The following is a 23,060-nucleotide window of genomic DNA, read 5'->3' on the forward strand; positions in this document are numbered from 1 at the left end:
GTCCTGGCTGCTCACCCTCCGTTGTTGCTTCAGATTCATGACAGATGCTGCCCGCCGAGAGCAGGAGTCCCTGAAGAAGAAGATTCAGCCGAAGCTCTCGCTGACCTTGTCCAGCTCGGTGTCTCGAGGGAATGTGTCCACTCCACCACGCCACAGCAGTGGAAGCCTTACCCCTCCTGTGACCCCGCCCATCACCCCCTCCTCTTCGTTCCGCAGCAGCACCCCAACGGGTGAGTGGCTTGGCCCTGCCATCTTGGGGGTGGGGTTGGAGTTACTGGGGAAGAGCGTGTGGAATGTGTGCGTGCGCGTTGAGGTCTGATATGCTGGGGGGCAGGAGGGGGCTGAGGACAGATGATGATTCAGAGCCACCCCCATCTTTGACCCTTTACTGGTCTCTGTAGAGTTTGTTGATTTAGTCTTCTGTTTATCGCTGAAGAAATATTTATGAATTACTGGGAGTATGTAGGTGATAATGGTTCTATAGATATGTTTTCAAGCCTTTACCATTTGCGACGTATGAGCTGACACAGTGTCTTGGACTGGCTTCGGTCGGGTGGAAGAGTAAATGAGACAAGATGGCCATACGTTGATTACTGTTGGCATCGGCTGATGACTACCCAGGGGTTCGTTATGTGATTTTCCCTATGCTTGCTTATTTTAAACATTTTCCATAATAAATGTAAAAAAACAAAACCAATCAGAGTGCCTTCTACCTGCCAGACACTGAGCTATAATTAGCGAGCCAAAGGAGACCTCGTCCGCTTCCTGAAGGCAGTTGGGCCCTAGTGGGAGATGTGGGCGTTGTAGGCGGTGAGGAAGCACACTCTTGTCTTCCCCTCCCAAATGTAGAAGCAACTGGAAAAGTAGAACAGGAGCCCAAGGAGAGATCAAAATCCACTTCATTAGTGAATAAAGCTAAATCGCAGGATGGAATTTGGACCCGTGACCACCAGGCTTCTGAGTGTGTCTTCCCTGACTTTAACTTCTTTCCCAGACTGCCCTTCTGCCTGGAGGCGGGGCAGACCAGAGGGCGTCCTGGGATCGCCCTGCGATATATTTCCCTCCTCCTTCTCCACAGTGGGAGTTTAGGCAGGCGTTAAATAAATGGAACATTGTAACCATGACAAGTGCTATATAGAACTCAGTGATAGGAGGGCACCCAGACAGAAATGGAGAAAACGCTTCCCCTGAAAGATAAATAGGACTCAAGTGGAACGTCCAGCCAGGGAACAACCTTCTACAGAAGTTCTATGAGGAGGAGCCTGGCAGGTCCCAGGTACTGAAATAGGCCCGCTGACCAGTGTGGGATGAGGCCGGGGCTTTGGACAGGAGCCAGGGCACCATGGGTTGATCCTAAGAGTAAAGAGAAGCCACCTGGAATCACACCGTCATCTCTGTAGCATCACCCCCTTGACTGTGGGTAAAAATGTTTATTTTCTCTCACAGTTTGTGGATTTCTCTTTTGGCCATCTCCCAGCAAGGGAGGGGACTACAGTGCTATTTCTCAAAGTGTGTTTCAGAATATTGACTTTCACGAAATAGTAGCGGGAAGAAAGGCATTTCCTAACAAGATGGGGGAAGTTGATGGGTTAAACCAAAGCAGACTGATTTCTTTAATGTGGGGCTTTAATATATATTGTTCTTCTCCAAGGGAAAGATTTAGTAAGTTTCCCAAACTTAGTTGACTCTGGTCATGGGACCTCCTTTGTAAGGGCAGTTTTGGGGGGCTCATGGCTAACAGATACCCTGTGTCCTGTCAGGATTAAGCATTTCGAAGTTAGGGCATTTGAGGCGGACCCATCAGAGTTCCCACCTGTACGTCTCCCTTTACAGATCACTAATAATACCCATTATATAGGTATGTGTGTGTTAAATGTGAGAGCCTACGTATACACCCGGCATCCAATAAATGTTCATCTCTGTGGTCTGGAGTTTTCAACTCTATGCTTCAGGAACAGAATCAGGGTCACTCATATGTGTTGGGTACTTGCCCATTTCTTTAATAAGCCACCCTATATCCCTTCTTTAGATAAGCCACCATATTTTATTCTGTGAAGATTTACTTGCCAGGATCTTTGTGTGAATCTAAGAAATGCTATGAGAGCGTAGTGTAAGTCTGCGATCCTCTTTTTTTGGGTGTTTCTATGGATATTTATTCATTTATAACATGAATTATGGGGGCAGTTTTGTACCGGAGAGTGTTTTATACCTGACTTCATGTGGACTGATTCGTGGCCAACAGCAGATAACCATGACTGCCCCAATTAGTAACCAGTGCCATAGGACCCAATGAAAATAGGCAGTTTAAAAGTGAGAGTTTATTATTGTTCATATAAGAATGTTTGGAAGAAATGGAATCATTTCCTTTCCTTCAGACATAAAGAAATCTTTCTGACAGCTTGCCTATTTTAACAATTTCCCACTGAGAGAATTAATTTATGTCGTGGTAAAGACGTGTCATGTTCAGTCTGTCACAATCACTGGTAACTTATTTGCTGCTTGAAGAACATTCCGTGTAAACATCAAAAATTAGGGGAAATGGTTGCTTAAACCCCTACCCTGTACAGTTTTGAATGTGTACATTTTTCAACGTTTGAAATGTTATTTTACCTGTAGTTAGAGAGATCAGCTTGTATTGCCTGACTAATGTGGTTTCGTTCACTTTCATGGCCAAGTTATAAATAATATTCCAAGTTTCTGCCTCCTAAATTCACTCTTCCAAGTTCTATATACATTCAAGGTGTATTCCAGGTCCAGGAGTAATAATCCCCTTGTAGAAAATCTCACTTATAAAAATATTCTTTTAACTATACCGTCTTGACTGAATTAGAGCTGAGCTTCATCCTACAGTTTCAAGTATTTCTCCAGTGCTCTTGGACCTAATATTTATTTTGCAATTTCTAAATCCTAGGAAAATTTCCTTTCCTCATCTTTTTCATTTTCTCTCTGTTTTGTTTTCTTTAAATATAGATGCATATTATGAAAAAGAAAGTATTCAGTTAAGGAAAGGTTAGAATGGTTTAAATCACGGGTGTAGCAAACCTTTTCTGTAAAGGACCAGATAGTAAATATTTCCTGCTTTGTAGGCCACGGGGTCTCTGTTTCAGTTACTCAGTTCTGCCATTGAGCTAGAGAACTCCATAAATGAACGGACATGGTGTGTTCCTTTAAAACTGAAAGTTTCTGTAAAACCTTCTTTATTAAAAAAACAGATTTGGCCCACGGGTCATAGTTTGCCAATCCCTGGTTTAAATCATAAAGGTATATAATTTAAAGATCAACTTAATTAAATTCCCTGCAAATAAAGTGTCAACAGAATTCACACTGTCATAGAAGAACATCTAGAGTATGATCACTAAGGGGGAAAGACAACTAACATTTATGGAGTGCTGACTGTATTATATGCTTACTATATACTTTATGCATGAGGTTGTTTTTTTACTGTTTATTTCTGAGAGAGACAGAGCACAAGTGGGGGAGGGGCAGAGAGAGAGGGAGCCATCAGCACAGAGCCCGATGCGGGCTTAAACCCACGAACAGTGAAATCATGACCTGAGCCGAAGTCAGATGCTTAACCGGCTGAGTCACTCAGGCGGCCCTATGAGTGAGGTTTTTAATCCCAACACCACCTCTATTGAGACAACATTATCATTCCCATATACAGATTAAACACATAGAAGCATGATAAGGTTAACTTCGCAAAGCCCCATGTCCGTCTATTCAAAAAAAAGGTGGTCTTTCCAGTGTACTAGAACTTTCCATATTAAGACCGTTTAGAGAACTCTTATTAGACCTTCAGCCATCTAGCTGCCCCAGTTACCAACCTGACAGCTCCCAAACCAAAATACAACAGAGTGTTAAGATGACTGTAATTACGGCTCACCTTCATCCACAGAACTTCCACTGTACCATTCAAACAACATGTCACAACTGGAGAACTGGCCAGTTTAGTTTAGCCAGGGTTTTCTTGAAGGATGAGTTGGAGCTGATTCCAGAGAGCCAATTGTTCCATGTTCAGGGGGCAAACCAGCTGGTAGAAGGACGATCTTGAAATTGGCCATGGTGGGAGTATTTACACGGATCAAATCGGCAAATGCGACCTATCAAGACCCTCCCACCCCACCCACCACCTGTTTACGTGTTATACCAGTGGTTTATCCTTTCGGTAGTTATCAGGCTAATCATACTTCGTGTCGGAGGGATCACGGTCCTAATTGTGTCCGTGAGTAAACCTAAAGCAAACATCAGTCACCAATAAATAATGGCCGTTTCAAACAATGGACTGCTCGGCAGTCATTCACAGCAGTGTTGTGGGGGACTGTGTAATGACAAGGAAAGGTTTTCACATTATTGGATTACAAAACCATATGTGCATGGTCCCGATTTTATTTTTTTACTCCAAAAAAAACTTAACTGTGGTTACCTTAAAATGACAGGAAAATGGTGATATTTTCTTCTTTCTTTTTTTTTTTTTCCCCCTATTTACAAAGTTGAGTCCGTTTTACTTTTATAACTAAAACAACTATTCAGTGCATATAACTGGAAGATCTGGACAGAATTACTGATGGCTCCTTCCCCCCGCTAAAAAAGAGTTTAGTGAATTTTGTTTTCTTCAAATTAATTTAACTATCTTTTCTGGGAGGAGTGAGATCATCCCGTAGGAAAGGCCTGGGTTAACTTTTGCAGATTGTATTGGTTATCAGTGTCTATAGATTCGTTAAGAAAGTAATTTCTCCCCTCCCCAGCACCCCCATATCTACCCACTGAATCTCCTTTTTTTTTTTTAATTGAAATTGTTTTTTTTTCTTTTTAATGTGTATTTATTTTTGAGAGAGAGAGACAGATCATGAGCAGGTAAGGGGCAGAGAGCGAGGGAAACACAGAATCTGAAGCAGACTCCAGGCTCTGAGCTGTCAGCACAGAACCCGATGTGGGGCTTGAACTCATGAACCGTGAGATCATGACCGATTGAGCCACCCAGGCACCCCTCCCACTGAATCTCTTAAAACAGTGATTCTCCATCAGGCTGAAATCAAAATCACTTGGAAGATTTTTATTTATTTATTTATTATTATTATTATTATTATTATTATTATTATTATTATTTTAATCTTAAATAAACTCTACACTACACATGGGGCTCAAACTCACTACCCCAAGATCAAGGGTCACATTATTCTACCCACTGAGCCAGCGAAGTGCCCCAACCTCAAGGATTTTTAAACCACTTTTTGCCTGGGCTCCATCCCTGAAACTCTGATTCAGTTGGTGGGTGCAGCTCAGACACTGGGCATTTTTAAAAGCTCTCCCAAACTAGATAATTCTAACCTATAGCCCAAGTTGGGAAACTACTTTTTTTTTTTTAACTTGTTTTATTTTTCATTTTTTAAAATTTACATACAAATTAGTTAGCATATAGTGCCACAATGATTTCAGGAGTAGATTCCTTAATGCCCCTTGCCCATTTAGCCCATCCCCCCTCCCACAACGCCTCCAGCAACCCTCTGTTTGTTCTCCATATTTAAGAGTCTCTTATGTTTTGTCCCCCTCCCTGTTTTTATATTATTTTTGTTTCCCTTCCCTTATGTTCATTTGTGTTGTCTCTCTTTTTTTTTTTTTTTTTTTGTGTTGTCTCTTAAAGTCCTCATATGAGTGAAGTCATATGATTTTTGTCTTTCTCTGACTGACTGACTCATTTCACTTAGCATAATACCCTCCAGTTCCATCCACGTAGTTGCAAATGGCAAGATTTCATTCTCTGTAATTGCTGAGTAATACTCCACTGTATATACGTACCACTTCTTCATCCATTCATCCATCGATGGGCATTCGGGCTCTTTCCCTACTTTGGCCATTGTCGATAGTGCTGCTATAAACATGGGGGTGCATGGGTCCCTTCGAAACAGCACACCTGTATCCCGTGGATAAATACCTAGGGGTGCAATTGCTCGGTCGTAGGGTAGTTCTATTTTTAGTTTTTTGAGGAAACTCCATACTGTCTTCCACAGTGGCTGCACCAGCCTGCATTCCCAGGGAAACTACTTTTTAAAATGTGATCTGTCTAGTTGTCAGCCGCGTGTTTTCTCGCTTGGGTTAACATATTTCCACCTCGCCTGGAGAAAGGTTACTGTAGTCTACTTGATAGAACTCCAGAGATGGGTCCAATGGGACTGAACAGATGCTCGCTTATGTCTTAATGGAGGGAGAAGCCACAGAAAGAGTTGGCTGGATTTCTGGTTATAATAGCATTGCATAGTCTTCTCCTGGAAAATATTTGTATATATATTTTGGCCCACTCAGGAAACAGGAGCCAGAATGCAAATATTAAACCGGTGAAAGGCGCCCATGGGAATTAAGCCCATTTTTTTTGTTTTCTTGTTTAGGCTCCCTAAAATGACTGTGAAGTCACAGATTATGTGTATTAATGCCTAATTTGAGTTTTTATGTTGTGTTATTTCACTTTATATTCCTGTGTCTCCTGCTGTATGGCCTTACAGTAGATCCTTAACATTCCTTTGTGGCTTTTGCAATAAGTTATTCAAACTATAAGATTTTTAAACTTCCAGGAGTTACTGATACACAACAGATCTTTTAAGAAAGTACTAATTTTTCTCTAAGGATGGGAATTACAACATAGACTTGTACAACTAATAAAATTTTGCTTGACATTTAGAAACTACTTAAATGGAGCTGAGGTGGGGGCGCCTGGCTGTTCAGTCAGTGGAGCATGGGATTCTTGGTCTCTGGGTTGTAAGTTCGAGCCTCAAGTTGGGTGTGGAGATTCCTTAAAAATAAAATCTTGAAAAAAATAAATAAATGGCTTCGAGGTAACTCTCCCCACGCCTGCCGTTTTGGGAAGACAAAATAAACTGAAGTAGGCTTAAGAGAAACAGAAAACCTCTGAGATGACTAAGGTGAGGTCTAAACTAACATACCTCCCCCTGCCCATCCAAGGAAGAGGATGAAATAGAAAGAAAAACCTCAAAGAAGGAAATCTATTCTGCTTAATGGTGGAAAATGAGAAAAGCAACGGGAAATATTTCAGCATGACTGAACTTCGTGGCCTATTTATGAATTCCTGAAGCCACATGAGTGGCTTTTTCTCATGGACAGGCTCTGCCCTAAAGAGTTGAATATCTAGACAGTGCCTAAGAAACATTTCCCCAAATCTTCCTATTAAGAAAATGGCCTTGGGGCACCTGGGTGGCTCAGTCGGTTAAGCCTCTGACTTCAGCTCAGGTCATGATCTCACGGTTCATGAGTTCGAGCCCCACATCAGGCTCTGTGCTGACAGCTCAGAGTCTGGAGCCTGCTTCAGATTCTGTGTCTGCCTCTGTCTCTCTGCCCCTCCCCCACCCACACGCTGTCTCTCTCTCTCTCTCTCTCTCTCTCTCTCTCTCTCTCTCTCCTTCCAAAATAAATGAACCTTAAAAAAATTTAAAAAAAAAGAAAGAAAGAAAATGGCCTTGATTGACATTTCCCTTTCATATACAAGTGCTGTCTTGTTGCTGGAGAATGACAAGATGTTGCCGTATTATCTGGCTTGCGTTATGTTCAGGGTCACTAACACACCCTTTCCTGGCCCATGGCTGCTTTGCTTGTTTGTTTATATACTACTTTGGTCTGATTGTTCTTTCATCTTCTTTTCTGATTGACTCGTAAAACCTTTATCCTGCTTCCTGAGGGTCATGGCCCAATCTTACGCTAATTCTGCTTCCGTTCCCTTGTTTTGAATCTCCTCTTGCCCTTCAAAGTGTTGGCAGAGTAAGGATGGCAACAATGAAGAAGTATTTCATTATTCTTCTAGAACTCCACAGCTCAATAAGAAACGTTCCTAAACAAAACTCTTTCGTGACTGGAAGAAAACCATCAAATCAATGGTGATGTGTAATAATAATAATAATGGGTTATATCTTTATAGCATTTTATGGTGCACAAAAGCATTCATATTCACCATGATTAAGGACCAATTTAAGGACAAAAGAAATTCACCCCAATTTAAGGACAAAAGAAATTGAGCCTCACTTCAATGATAACTTGCCCAAGTTCAAGTGGTTCCCAAATGGCATAGCCACTGTTTTCCATGGCACTAGGATTGGGCATCTTTTCTTTCTTTTATTTTTTTTTCTTTAATGTTTATTTTTGAGACAGAAAGCAAGTGGGGGAGAGAGAGAGCAGGACAGAGGATCCGAAGCGGGCTTCACGCTGTCAGAGAGCCCAAAGTGGGGCTCAAACTCACGAACCACGAGGTCATGATCTCAGCCGAAGTCAGACGCCTAACCAACTGAGCCACCCAGGCACCCCGTGGATTGGGCATCTTTTCATTTGACATAATTTACTAAGTATCTGGTTTTTTATAAGTGCTGTGCCAGGCATTGTGGATACAGAAAAGCATAGCCATAGCCCTAGTGGATTAGAACTTCCATCTTTTAGTAGAAGCCAGTTGTACACGTGCAGGACGGACACATAATGAACATGACTTAATCGCAGATGCCCTAAATTCTCAGGAGTGACCAAGACAAGAGAGAAACATGTGGCGTCAGTCCCTCTGTGCTGTTTTAGCACAGTTCTGAGCTGTGTAGTCACACCCACAAAATGTCTTAGATATTGTAAGTCAAATGTAAAGTCCGAAGGAGCTGGAATAAGGTGAGATCAGCGGGAAAGCGATTTGGGGCAGACAGTTTTATACTCCATGATCATTCTGGAATGTCAGCTTGGGGAATTCGTAATCAGACTTGGGTATGTTGACAAAACACATCATAGTGTATCTGGGGTTCTCTGGGTCGCTTTTGAAACCTCAGGGAACGTGTAAGTAAAGGGGTGAGAGCCTCAGGCCGTCAGGCGGATCTGAATTCAGATTTTGGTTCTGCTGCTCGAGACAGAATTGGCCTTAAACTTTCCCGCTTCTCCATTTCCGGGTCTGCACGTTGGAGGCAATGCCCACCTCACTGGGAAGATTAATGACACAGAGACAGGGACGGAGAGAACCACTTGTGTGAACACTCTACTTAAGCCACCGGTTTAGAAAGGACATTGGCTTTGGAAGTGCCCTCCTCGGCAGCAAGACGCTCTGCCCCGGTAAACAAGCCCAATGTGTTCAGGAACTGTTGGCTGTCTATGGTGGGAATGGCGGACGCTGGCAGGTGGGTTAGGGCTCCTCGAAGTGGCTGCATGGCATGTTCAAAACAAAGAAAACACTATCTGCTCTTAACTGAACCCTGCCTTCTCGGGCAGACAGTATTTCGCCGGCCCCGGCCAGGACTGCCTGTGTGTGTTTATTTTTGGTCTGCACTAACCTCAGAAAAGGCTGGTTCCAGGAATGTGCATTACAGGTGGTATTTGCTAATGACCTGCTCTGGGCATGGGCGCGTTCTCTCAAGGAAGGGGCACGGGGGGGTCCTATCTGGAGACACAAATGACCCGATATGGTATTAACACAGGAGCATTTGAGATAAACCATCTTATGACCAAGGATGGCAGGAGCAAAGAGTTAGCAGGTTTACAGATTTTCATATCTTAATTTTTTTTTAATTTTAATGTTTATTTTTATTAAATTTTTTTTTTCAACGTTTATTTATTTTTGGGACAGAGAGAGACAGAGCACGAACGGGGAAGGGGCAGAGAGAGAGGGAGACACAGAATCGGAAACAGGCTCCAGGCTCCGAGCCATCAGCCCAGAGCCCGACGCGGGGCTCGAACTCACGGACCGCAAGATTGTGACCTGGCTGAAGTCGGACGCTTAACCGACTGTGCCACCCAGGCGCCCCTATGTTTATTTTTGAGAGAGAGAGAGAGCACGCGCAAGCAGGGGAGGGGCAGAGAGAGAGAGAGGAAGACGCAGAATCCGAGGCAGGCTCCCGGCTCCGAGCTGTCGGCACAGAGCTCAATGTGGGGCTCGAACCCACAAACCATGAGATCGTGACCTGAGCCGAAGTCAGATGCTTAACCAGCTAAGCCACCCAGGCACCCCTTGTTTTGTTATTTTAGTAAGTGAAGTAATAATAGCCCTTTTAATTGTGGAAATTCAAAGCACTAAAAAAATGGAATATTGGATGTTTCTAACAGATGCACACATTCATTATTGAGCTCTGTGCCCTTTCTTGTTGAACGATATGCCCGATATGCCCACGTAGGCCCAACCACCGTTGCAGCCAGAGGCCACAGGCATCCCTCGGCCCCACCTTCTTTGAGGTTCTTTTCCGTTTTCAGTGCCTTTTAAGATGTGGAAGGTCTAAACAGTTCACTGATAAGATATGTCTAGGTCACAGGGCCACGTAAAGGTCATCCCAAAGCCGTTAGGACCACGTGGATTTTGACAAGAGCATGTTGGAAACTCCCTGCCCTCGTTCCCATGAAGGGCAGAGAACATCCTCAGAGCTGCTCTGAGGGGAGAGAGCGTCAGAGGTCACTGCCTCTCCACCGGCTGAGGAGGGCCAGACCTGCAGAGATCACAGGGCTTCTTCCAGAACCAAAACGGTGTTGGCCGGGCAATCCCACGCTAGGAATTTGCCCAAGGGGAACGGAAACACGTCCACCAAAGACAAGTACAAGGAGGTACAGAGCGGCTTTATTCACGGTAGCCCCAAACTTTTAATTCACTTAGAGGTAAATGGATAAACAAACTGTGATCTGTCCATACAGTAGAATACCACTTAGCCACATAGAGGAACAAAGTAATGTTTCGCCGAAAAACGGGGGTGAATCTCAAAACCATGGCACCGGCTGCGAGGAGGCAGACACGAAGACGGACACAGGAAGTTCAAGCACAAGCAAACCGGTTCGCGGTGACAGAAATCAGAACAGTATTGGACCCCAGGAGAGTGGAGAGAGGGGTGTACGCACAAGAGAACTTTCTGGACCTCTGGAACTTTCTAGAATCAAGGCCTGTTCCGTGTCTTGATTGAGATGTTGGTTACACAGAGGCATACGTTTATCCCACTTACCAGTTACACGCTCGAGATCTGTGCATTGCACCGGGTGTTTGCCTCCGTTAGACGACTTGGGGCCCGGGCAGAAGTGAGGAGGCAAGACCCCACAATTTCCACCCCCTCCTTGAGCGAGCAAATAGTGGTTTCCTCTGCTGTAAACAATCCGTTGAAGAACAAGGGAAGTAAATACATGTGGTCCTTTGAGTGCGAAAATCTCTGGAATTTCCTCTCCGTTGAAGATGGACAGTAAGTGGAATCCCTTATCCTCAACTTTCTTAGGCACCGTGAGGAAATCAATAGTGCGGTCAAATAAAACAATCTTTGCCTCTAAAGAGACCCGGTTTCCATCATGCGCAGCGACTTAATGGCAGCTTGCTTACCTTCAGATGTGCTATTCGCGGCGACAGAAGGTACCTGTAACTCACGCTCGCTAAAGAAGCCATTTTTGAGGCCTGCCATTCTAGCAATGCCCTGCTGAACCCTGCCCGCTTAGTTATACATCTCAATGTCATCTCTGCTATGAACTGCGTTGTTTAATCAAACCCAATAAAAATAATATGTCCACTGTTAAGAATTCCCACAAGACATCCTAAAAGTCTTGACAGCCCTGTTTCACCTCGTGCTAGAAACCGTTCGCGGCGAGGCTTTGGCTCCCTGTCAGTGTTGCTTTTTCTTTGTCCCAGCAGGGGTCTCTGCGCCGGCCAAAAAAATATCGGGAAAGATCACAAGATAAAGTTGTCTTAAAGGGCACACATTACGACTCTGCTGCCCACACCCCCCCCCCCCAACCCCCCAGAAAGAATGCAGTCTCTTCAAGCCAAGATCCAGAGCTCACTTGTATGCCAACACCCATCAGTGCACACGTCTCAGTAATTTTCCTTTGGAAGCAAGTACCAGAACCGAAATACGAATGCTAAAGAGAGCAATGTATTGTAAGCCGGGAAAACGGTGCAGATTCCACTGGAAACACGAATAAACAAACAGACACGAGGTGCGCCTCTACCGCGAAGGTGATGGGGATTTAACACCTGATGAATTTGTCGCCCGGCCAAATGCCTGCGTTTCCAAAGAACCGTTTTCTTTTCCCTCCCACCTGAAACACAGCGTATGAAAATCAGAGAGGCCCTTTCATCTTCGTGGGTATCACGGCAGCAAACTTGTTTTAATGTCTTTTCCATGTGGGTCCGGTTTTTCAGACTAAAATGATCCCCAGGCACATCCAACGGCACAGCATTACAGACAGACTCAGCAGGAAAATGGGAACGCTTTAAGCTAATGTGTTCCTGCTAAAAGGACAACCGAAGTACAGTATCTCTCTGCGCACGTCTTGGAAATGCACTAAGAAGGGAGTGGTATTTGACAGGAAGGGAGAAACGTCAGGCGGCTGGAGCCTCTCCGGTGCCGGGGATGGAGAGGTTTCTAGCACCTTGCCACCAGAGTTAACTTAGTTCCTCCTCGGGAGCCTGGTTGCTGGTGTTAATTTATATCCATCAGAGCAGCCACGAGTTGGCTTGATCTTATCAGGTCGCAGATGTGTTTCATACTCTTAAAAAAACAAAACGAAACGACCCCCGAGAAAGTAAAGTTGGTTGGGGGACAGCCGTGTAGGAATCTGAGATTTAACAATGCCATGACGTGCTATGTCTCTACGCAGGTACCCAATTATTATTATTATTATTATTATTTTTTCCCTAATGGCAAAAAAGGGCAGCCAAGGTGTTCCAGATGGTGCCAGGCCTGAGAGCAAGTCGCTCTGAAAGAACTCGCTTTTCCTCCTGTCGAATAACTTTGGCTAAAATAGATAAAGTAGCTAGACAGTGCCTGCCGTTGTCTACTAGCTAAGATGTCTCTTTACAACCTGGGTCTGGGGGGAGTTTTTAGTTTCTAAATTGATACATTTTTTTTTCAGACTTACCAGAATAACAAGGAATACCAAATAATTATTTATTTATTTATTTATTTATTTATTTATTTATTTATTTTACATTTATTTATTTTTGAGACAGAGAGGGACAGAGCATGAATGGGGTTGGGTCAGAGAGAGAGGGAGACACAGAATCCGAAACAGGCTCCAGGCTCTGAGCTGTCAGCACAGAGGCCGATGCGGGGCTCGAACTCATGGACCGTGAGATCATGACCTGAGCCGAAGTCAGTCGCCCAACCGACTGAGCCACCCAGGCGCCCCCCAAATAATATTTTTAAAAACACGTGTAAAGCAGATTTCCCTTGTAGCAAATAGCGAAAAAGGCGTTTTCTGTATGAGATACGTCACAGGCTATGTAACTGCATAGTTAAAATTTCAGTCACAAAGCTTGACTAGAAAGCAGTTGCATTGACTTTTTTTTTTTAATTTTTTTTTTAATGTTTATTTATTTTTGAGACAGAGACAGAGCATGAATGGGGGAGGGGCAGAGAGAGAGGGAGACACAGAATCGGAAACAGGCTCCAGGCTCTGAGCTGTCAGCACAGAGCCCGACGCGGGGCTCGAACTCACGAACCGTGAGATCGTGACCTGAGCTGAAGTCGGACGCTCAACCGACTGAGCCACCCAGGCGCCCCTGCACTGACTCTTAAACTCAGCGGTGGAAAGGACCGCAACATGCTTTTCCACTGGCTGCTGTTGGCTAGTTTCTGGCCACCAGGCAGAACCGTGTGGTGTTATTTAGGCTAACCTCGGGTGCACTAACAATGACAAAGACCGCTGTCAGTCACGCAACTTTGGATGATGGTTTGGGGACACAGTTATGACCCTGTGTCTTCAACAGGCCCCCTCACCACCGCCGGCAGTGGCTACTCTCTAAAATAAAGCTCTAGACCATTATTGTGTTGAAAGTCTCCCGAAAATTCAACTCGATCAAGTTCATTCTGGTAGAACACGCAGGTGCCGTGAACAGTATTTCACTGCCATTACCAAGAAATAGTCTTTGAAAACATTGTTCGAGTAAAGCCACTTGGCTTCAGTAACATACGCGTGTGTGATTTAGAATATGCTACGTTGCACCTAAAAGAAATTATTTCCTCGAGACTAACAAAACCTGACAAATCATTAACTGTTAAAAGCATAAAATGAAAATGTTGCACCTCCGTTGTGCGTGAACTGCCCAAGGGGCCTGGAGTTGGTTGTGACAAGCTAGATGGGTTCCTTGCACGACCTGTGGACGATGCCACCTCAGCCTAGAAGGGTTCGTGGGTTTGGGGTCTTGTTTTTTTTGTTGTTTTTTAACCCCCTGGGAGAGGAATAAGCCCCTTTGGGAAACTAAAACCATAAAATTATGAAGTAACTGCAGATACAAAAATTGGGATTTTAAAAATCGTTTCAAAAATAAACCAGAGGTTCTGGGATAGCTACGTAGGAAGTGTGCATTACGGAAGCATACGGACGCCATTGGTAATTAATACGTGACACTTGGGCGAGTACGGAGCAAATTAAAAGTTAAATAAACCCAGTTAACATATTTATAAATAATCCATAGGGCCGTGTTTCCAAAAAGGAATCAGTAACACACATTCCAAAAAAGGATTCCTTTTTTTCCCCCCTCCCTTTTCTGCTTCCCAACAAAGAACTGTTTCCCGGCATCATCAGAAGAGGAAGGTTTGCCAGGCCTAGAAAGTTTGTCCTTTGCCACGTGGGAGCCCTTGAGCTAAAGCTATCGATGTGGCAGACTGAGGAGCATCGTCCCTTTAGTTCTATCCAGCAAGGAGACCAAACTGGAAAATGAATTATGCTATATATAAACTTGAAAGGAGCTTCATGTTCACGGTAGTGGTGCCTCTTAAAAATAGCATCTCACAGCCTCCCAGAATTTCTCTTCACTTTGTCTGTATTTTCTATTATATAATTGTATATTTTGGAAAGATGACAGGACTGAAAAGCGAACGGGTGTTTTCTCAGAACGTTTTGCCTCTTTTGTCGTCTTCCAGAAGATGGCAGTTTATGGCTCCTTCAGAGTGATGTGTCAAGGTCATGTCTAGAAAGTGTTCTGAGTGGCCTGAATTTATTAACGTAATAAACCATGTAGTTACTCAGGTGCCCAATTAATAGTTGTTGTTGGTTCTTCTCATTGACAGAGAAAGATACGAAACAGAATCAGCTCTGCGTACTGATTCTTCACACTCTCGTAGTAAACCGTCTTCCCCTGGGTTCATCTGGAATTCTGTGGCTTGAAGTTAGCTCCAGTGACCACAGCATGGTGTTACTGAGGTCTTGGACTTGATCGCCATGTGGGTCAGTTCACTTGGCTGCACCTGGGACCACGAACCGTGCCCTTGATTGATGCTAGCTGAATGTCAAACAGCGTGTAGTATGGTCCCTTGAAACCTCTCGAGAAAGAGATGGTGAAGTTCTGGCAAACACCCAGGGGCGAATTGGGTTCTCAGAGATTTGCCTTTATCCTCTGGCTTGGCCCAAGGGGATCGAGGTCAGTGGCCATATGATCGGGAAGAAAACAACTCAGAGTGCTTGTCTCTGAAGTACTCTGAATGGCCTCAACTTATTCAGTGACAGCAAGCAATATATTAGCCGTGACACGTTCATCTTCCATGGTCTTTCTCGTTCAGTACAAACGTGTTTGGAATATTCAGAGGAATGGGAGACTAACGAAGATGAATTGGTAAAAATAAATGTTTTAAAACTGGGGAGGCCTCAAACCATTTTGATGCTTGTTGCTGAGAAAGGACGGAGATTCTACGGCTTGGGTGGGAGGGGCCCAGTTACACTACCTTAGTCCCTTTGAAATGATGGTCGGAGGGCCGCCTGGCTGGCTCTGTTAGAGGATCATCATACGACTCTTGGTCTCAGGGTTGTGAAGTCGAGCCCCACGTCAGGGGTGGAGATTACTTTAAAAAAGTAAACTTTTTAAAAAATGTTTAATTTTTTTTTTTTAATTTTTTTTTTTTTTCAACGTTTATTTATTTTTGGGACAGAGAGAGACAGAGCATGAACAGGGGAGGGGCAGAGAGAGAGGAAGACACAGATCGGAAACAGGCTCCAGGCTCTGAGCCATCAGCCCAGAGCCTGATGCGGGGCTCGAACTCACGGACCGCGAGATCGTGACCTGGCTAAAGTCGGACGCTTAACCGACTGCGCCACCCAGGCGCCCCTAAAAAATGTTTATTTTTGAGAGAGAGAGAGAGAGAGACGCGGAATCTGAAGCAGGCTCCAGGCTCTGAGCTGTCAGCGCTGAGCCCGATGGGTGGCTCAAACCATGAGATCATGACCTGAGCCGAAGTCGGACGCCCAACTGACAAAGCCACCCACCCAGGTGCCTCAAAAAATAAACCTTTAAAAATAAGCAAAGTAAAATAACCTGATGGTCAGAGACGCTAGAGCAGCCCGTTCCCTCCTTCGCCCCACGGAGAGAGTTTTTGGAAGAGAGTGGCAGGTGGGTGGTGCCTTATTATGGAAGTCGTGGTTCCTTAACACCCCTGAAATTAGGAGGTATGGTACTGCTCCAAACTCCTCCCCACGACAGAGGAAAAAGCAAAAGAGGAAAGACCACATGGCATAAAACAGCATCAGATGTAGTAGCGATCATTTTGGCTGTTTTGTAATTGTAAGTTATCGCCAGCATTGAAAACAAAAACCAACAAAAGAAGAAATAGAAAATAGGGTAATTTACACTCAGTAACCGTAAGTATTGTCTGGGGAAACTTAGTTTCATGCTCGTGTGTGTTGTTTTCTGCGTTGTGACATAAAATGTTATTTCTTACTGAATCACGGTCAGAAAGTTTGAATGGCCATGTGATACAGGCTCATGCAAGGGTAGTGTCAGACTCAAGGTCACGTAGCCACACTGGGCCAAAACAGAGGCCACCGTTCCCACTCTGGTGCTTTCCGTCTCCATCACACTCCAGCCACTACAAAATACTGAGTGGGCTTTCATAGCCGGTTGTGTTAGATTTGGAGTTCTCCGTTCCCAAGACCTCATCAGACCGTGGCCGTGCAATTCCTTCTGGGCCTGCAGACCTCAGAGCATGCCTAGACTCCCATCCCCAGAACAAACACAAGGTTTTTTACTGGAGCTTAACCACCAAGAGGAAGAAAAATGCTTTTTCTCTATTTACCTTTTTTTTTTAATGTTTATTTTTGAGAGAGAGAGAGAGAGAGAGAGTGTGTGTGTGTGTGTGTGAGCAAGGGAGGGGCAGAGAGAGAGGGAGGGAGGGAGACAGAGGATCCAGAGCTGGCTCTGTGATGGCTGCAGTGAGCCCGACTCCAGGCTCAAACTCGTGAACTGTGAGATCATGACCTGAGCCCAAGTCAGATGCTCAACTGACTGAGCCACGCAGGTGCCCCACTCTATTTGCCTGTTGGGGGCGGGGGGAGGGTGGGCAGAGATTTCTCCTTTGTTTTATCAGTGATCCACTTAGCATGCACTTAGCTGAGCCCTTAGCACGTAAGAGCATCATTGGGTTCATCAGAATGAAACACTCATAGAAAAAGGTGCAGTCTATACCCTAAGCAACTCAGTGGGAAAGAGAAGAAACTGTCACAACAAATAAGATACTGGTGAGAAAACTGTATCCGTGCAAGGTCGTAAGAGAGCAGGGAGGGGTGCAGAGGGCAGAGAGGGCCCCTGTGTGGGGCAGGCGTGGTCTGGAAGGGCTTCCGGAGAAAATGATCTACCAGAACTTGTTTGCATTTGGCTGTGACACCTGGGAGCCCAGGCCTTGATTCCCCTTCACAGGAGCCCGTGTTTCCTCCCAAAGAGTCCGTCAACCAGAGTCCGAGGCTTACTCGACAGGTGTCTTGGCTCAGTCCTCGGGGAAAAAAAAAAAATAGCTGTGAGTCCCTCGGGGTTTTCGCACCACGGCTCTGATATTTCGGGAAGCATTTTACACCCATACGCAGTTCACAACACTGTGTCTTTACACCCTCTCTTCCAAAGATCTACAGATGCAGAGAAAAGCTGAAATAACTTACGGAGAAAATAGAAAGCAGAGAGAGGGTCAGCATCCCCCTGTTTCTCCAAGAAAGCTCTGCTTCCTCAGGCACAGCTACGGGCAGCCTTCGTTTGTTTTTTTGTGGGGTTTTGGTTTGGTTTGGTTTGGGTTTTTTTGGTCCTCCTGGTTACCTAGAGTTGATTTGTCTCCCTAGGGCTCTCGTCCCCCTTTCCTGTCCCTGTTTTGACAGGGGAGAAAATAAACGTAGTCGGTGATAAATCTGGGAGTACTGGCTTTCCAACCTCAGCCTCTGCCAAAGCCCAGCGTCCTCTCGGTAGCCTGCCCTTCGGAATGGTAATTAGTAGTATGGGAATTTTTACGGTAACCTCCCCGAGGAGCAGTTTCACCAAAGAGTAACCCGCTTGTCTAGACCGTACAAACCCATAAAGTCATCACTAGCTGGGATTTCCAAGCTACAAAGCAGCAGTGGGAAAGACTGCCTCTAGTCTCTCAGGGCTTTCAAACATAGAGCATCCATTGTGGAGACCAGCCATCCACACCCGTGCACGCACCTCTCTCCCGAAAGAGTAATGGAAACTCTCCCACTGACCCCCATCAACCAAGGAAAGACACCCAGCTTGCGATTTCTGCTTTATTGGCATCTACACGGCCTTGCCATCCCCTCCCGTTTTAACCCTACTTACGCTATCTGGGATTTTATTATTACAGTTTCTTTTTGAGAATGATCGAGCTGTGCCGTTTACTTTCTTGCTTGCCACAGCTAATTATTCATTAGTGAGATAAAAGCAGCTTAATGCTTGGCATTTTAAGAAACCAGGCTGGCAAGACTTACCCAGAGAGAGAGAAAAAGGGTTCAGACTCCTAACCCAGTGTTCCTTCCACTTTAGGTATTTAGCAAGGTTTGGGCGGGTGTGATGACAATAGCGTTCGTGACACTGGACAGCAGGAATGTTCATGCCGGAGGGAGAAGGGCACAAGGGGTAAGGTGTCCCCCGGCAGATTCTCTTCTGCGTAGAGTGGAATCAGATGACTGAATTCTACTGCTGGTAGACTTTTCTTTTCAGAAATGATGATGTGGGTCTTTTTTTGGTGTGTGTGTGTGTGTGTGTGTGTGTGTGTGTGTGTGTGTGTGTGTGTGTGTGTGTGTGTGTGTGTAAGTAAACTCTACACCCAACGTGGGGCTCAAAGTCACAACCCCGAAGTCAAGAGTTGCATGCTCTACTGACGAGGCCAGCCAGGCACCCCAGAAATGATGTTAAAACAGAGATCACCTAAGGAGGAAGACAAATCAGGAGATCTGACTTATGGAACAAAATAGTTATGAAAGCAAGTTGAAGGAAGACCCTCTGACCCCAACCGCAGCTTGGTAAAGGACATTCGAGTTAGCCTGCGGTATGCCCACCTGGAGGACTAAAACTAACAACATTAGTCACTGTGTGGGGACACCTAGAATGTGCTGTGCCCTTTGCTAAGCATGTTTTTTCACATCCTCATTTTCTATTTGGATGGAAACTGAAAGTCGGAGATGTTGAGTAACTTGCCCAAGGGTGGATTTTAGTACACGTAGGCACCTGGATCTTAACCCAGGTGTGCCTTTCCCCAAAGCAGCCTCTGGTTCCTTTCCTCTGTGACTCATGGAGACGTGAAATAGGAGATGTGATGCATCTGTGTGCCCTTCAGAAATATTCAGTACATGCCCTTCCTCTAGAATAACTATTTCCCAGGAATCATTGGGAGAATTATTCTTGTTAATACACAGAAAAAAAAAACATGAGCATCTACCGTGTGCCAAGTGTATGCGCCAAGATAAAACCCATAAGCCACATCCTCAAGTAGCCCGGAGACAAGTGGGGAAGAGAGAGATGATGAGACCCACACAGGATGCTAAGTTCCTTTGATGGAGGCAAACTTGGCTTGTACCTATAAGGAAGGGACACCTAGCCCAGCCTTGAAGTGAAGAGTCATGGAGAACTTCTTGGTGGCGACGACATTGACTCTGAATTTTAAGAAGCAGTTCATCTTATGTTGGCGAAGATGCAGAGAAAGAGGAACCCTTTGCACTGCCGGTGGGAATGCAAACTGGGGCAGCCACTCTGGAAAACAGTATGGAGGTTCCTCAAAAAAATAAAAAATAGAACTACCTTCCGACCCAGCAATTGCATTACTTGGTATTTATTCAAAGGATACAGGTGTGCTCTTACGAAGGGGCACATGCACCCCAATGTTTATAGCAACACTATCGACAGTAGCCAAAGTATGGAAAGAGCCCAAATGTCCATTGACTGAAGAATGGGTAAGGAAGATGTGGTATCTTTTTACAATGGAGCATTACTCGGCGATCAAAATGAATGAAATCTTGCCATTTGCAACTACGTGGATGGAACTAGAGTGTATTATGCTAAGCAAAATTAGAGAAAGACAAATATCATATGAATTCACTCAGATGTGGAATTTAAGATACAAAACAGATGAACATAAGGGAAGAGAAGGAAAAATAATATCAAAACAGGGAGGGGGACAAAACATAAGACTTTTTTGTTGTTGTTAAATTTTTTTTAATGTTTATTTATTTTTGAGACAGAGACAGAGCATGAACAGGGGAGGGTCAGAGAGAGAGGGAGACACAGAATCTGAAGCAGGCTCCAGGCTCTGAGCTGTCAGCACAGAGCCCAACGCGGGGCTCGAACCCACGGACCGTGAGATCATGACCTGAGCCGAAGTCGGACGCTTAACCGACTGAGCCACCCAGGCGCCCCAAGAGACTTTTTTATTTAAAAAAAATTTTTTTATGTTTATTTTAGAGGGCGAGAGATAGGGTGGGAGCAGGGGAGGGGCAGAGAGAGAGGGGGATACACAGATCTGAAACAGGCTCCAGGCTCTGAGCTGTCAGCACAGAGCCTGACGCGGAGCTCGAACCCATGAACCATGAGATCATGACCTGAGCCGCAGTCGGATGCTTAACCAACTGAGCCACCCAGGCCCTCTGAAACATAAGAGACTCTTAAATACTGAGAACAAACTGAGGGTTGCTGGAGGGGTTGTGGATGGGGGGGTTGGGCTCAATGGGCAAGGGGCATTAAGGAGGACACTTGTTGGGATGGGCACAGGGTATTATATCTAGGGAACGAATCACTGGATTCTACTTCTGAAGTCATTATTGCACTATATGCCAACTAACTTGGATGTAAATTAAAAAAATAATAATAATTAAAAATTTAAAAATACATCTTAGATGAAAAAGAAAGAGGATGGGTGAGCTGGCTGGTTCAGATGGGTACTGAGGGGGAAGAATGCCCAGTTGGCCAGAGTTTGCCTTATTTTCACAGTATGGTAGGAAACCACTGGAGAGTTTTAAACAGGAACGTCATGGCTCGTTTTATGTTTTTTAAAAGATGATCCTGCTGATTCTGGGGGACAGGGCTAAGAATGGCTGAAGGGTGGTTGGTATCGACCGCAGCCTTCCAAGAGAGGTGGCAGTGACAGGACCAGAGCATAGGGTGGAGGTGTGGAGGGGCTTGGAGTGCTTGGAGGTGGAGCCTTATGGGAGTTACAGGAGTGGATGGACAGGGAAAGGCAGGAGTGAGTCCTGAATTCTTCGCCGGAGGAGCTGAGTGGGTGATGGTGCCATTTCTTGGGTATGGCGGGGCACGAACAGGTTTGCAGGGGCAATATACAGTCCGGGGCTCTCTTTTAGAAGCAAGGCATGATCTTAAATCATCGACTACCTCTATCACGATATACTGTATTTCAGTAGTTCCCAAATTTTTGCCAGTGACCCGCGAGCATCTTACGAATATGGATTCCCCGGAATCCACTCTAGGTTTAGTCAGATTTGAAGGGCAGAGCCAGGAATCGGGAGCTCTCGGCAGTTCCCAGGTGATCCTAGCCCCGCCAGCCCAGCATCAGGCCACGGACGTTGTGTGCGAACCACTGCCGTTTCATATTTGTGAAGGCCAGTCTTGATAACTTGGGGACTCTTTGAGCGATATTCCCACCCAGATGCAAAACCCGTGTCATGCCGCGCCGTCTCTCCTTTTTATTGTTGCAATTTTCCCAGAGAAGTCATTCTCAGATTAAAGGTTTGCTGACTGGCCTATGCTTCTTTGATGTTTTTCCCTGGATGTCAGGCGTATTCTAGTAAGTGGGGAACCTTGAAAGAATAGCCTTTTCCTAAGTGACGGGAATGTTCCCACATGCTGATGCTTTTCATAAGGACCTAAGGCTCGGATGTCTGTCCGAATGCTCCGATCCTCGTAAATCGGCGGATTGGTTCTGGAAATCCCATGAGCCTCAGCTTTCTTGAGAGATTTATGGCACTTCCTGTTCCTGTGGAGGCCAGGAATAACATCATCGCTCCCTCGGCACTTCTGGTTTTCGTTCCTGAGGGGGGCGGCAAGGGAACGGAGAAGCGTGCTGAACCAATACCGCTTCGAAAGAAGACCATCTCGACTTATTTTCCAAAACCTCAGACAAAGCCCCATGTTCTGCTAAGAGTATGCCAGTTTTCTGCCCTCTGGTCTTCTCGCCCTGGAGATTTTCCCATCACCTTTACCCGAGTGGGTTCCGTGGTGTGGGAATGGGGCCCCAATTGGCTGGAGCTTATGGACACATTCCAAGGTGGGGCCAGCCTCCTCCGGCAGGGGCCCTAGACCTTTAAGCAGGCAAGGTGTGCTGAACTTGAGAAAAGCTCATTCACGCCGTGTTTTAAGATCCTTCCAAAGCAATGTTGATGGCTAACAATGAATTCCCCTCTTGGCCTGACCAAGAAAAGGGACTAATGAAGGCTGCCATTCCAGTTAGAATCCACGCCTGGCCAATCTGTGCAACCAAATCACGCCTTGCGTTGGTGAAAGTGAGTATGATCGTTTCTAGTTCACACAACAGTGGATCAAAGTATCTGCATCTACCTTCGCAGCAACGCATCAGACAAGAGCCAAAAAATGTTCCACCAGCTCTCTAGAAGAACGACACCCAAAGAACTGGGTCTGATGGCTCTGCCTGAAAGACCCAGTGCCGCGTGCCGCAGGGAGGGGATGAAAGGTGAATAAAAGAATCACTAGCCTCTGGGAGAGGAGAATCTAGTTGCAGAGGAAGACAAGTGTACGAATCAAGCTCCTCTAAGACCCGGAACCTAAGAGCCTAAAATTAAGTGTCGTCAAAGAAAGGGGCAGTCACTTCCACTTGGGAACAATTCAGTTACCATGTAGTTACCTGGGGAACGGTAGCGTTTGG

At 45.3% G+C, this 23,060-nt stretch overlaps 1 protein-coding gene across 1 annotated transcript in view; it reads left to right on the top strand.

Moving 5' to 3' along the window:
• Positions 1–23,060, top strand: part of JAZF1 (JAZF zinc finger 1) — a 344,125-nt gene that overhangs the window by 294,150 nt on the left and 26,915 nt on the right. The window contains exon 3 of the mRNA XM_086693724.1: positions 34–230. Within this exon, the coding sequence (XP_086549850.1) occupies positions 34–230 (197 nt within the window). The remainder of the gene's footprint in view (positions 1–33; positions 231–23,060) is intronic.

Source organism: Puma concolor, chromosome A2 (assembly GCF_028749965.1).
Source record: "Puma concolor isolate L17-30 chromosome A2, mPumCon1.1.hap2, whole genome shotgun sequence".
NCBI classification, from domain to species: Eukaryota; Metazoa; Chordata; class Mammalia; order Carnivora; family Felidae; genus Puma; species Puma concolor.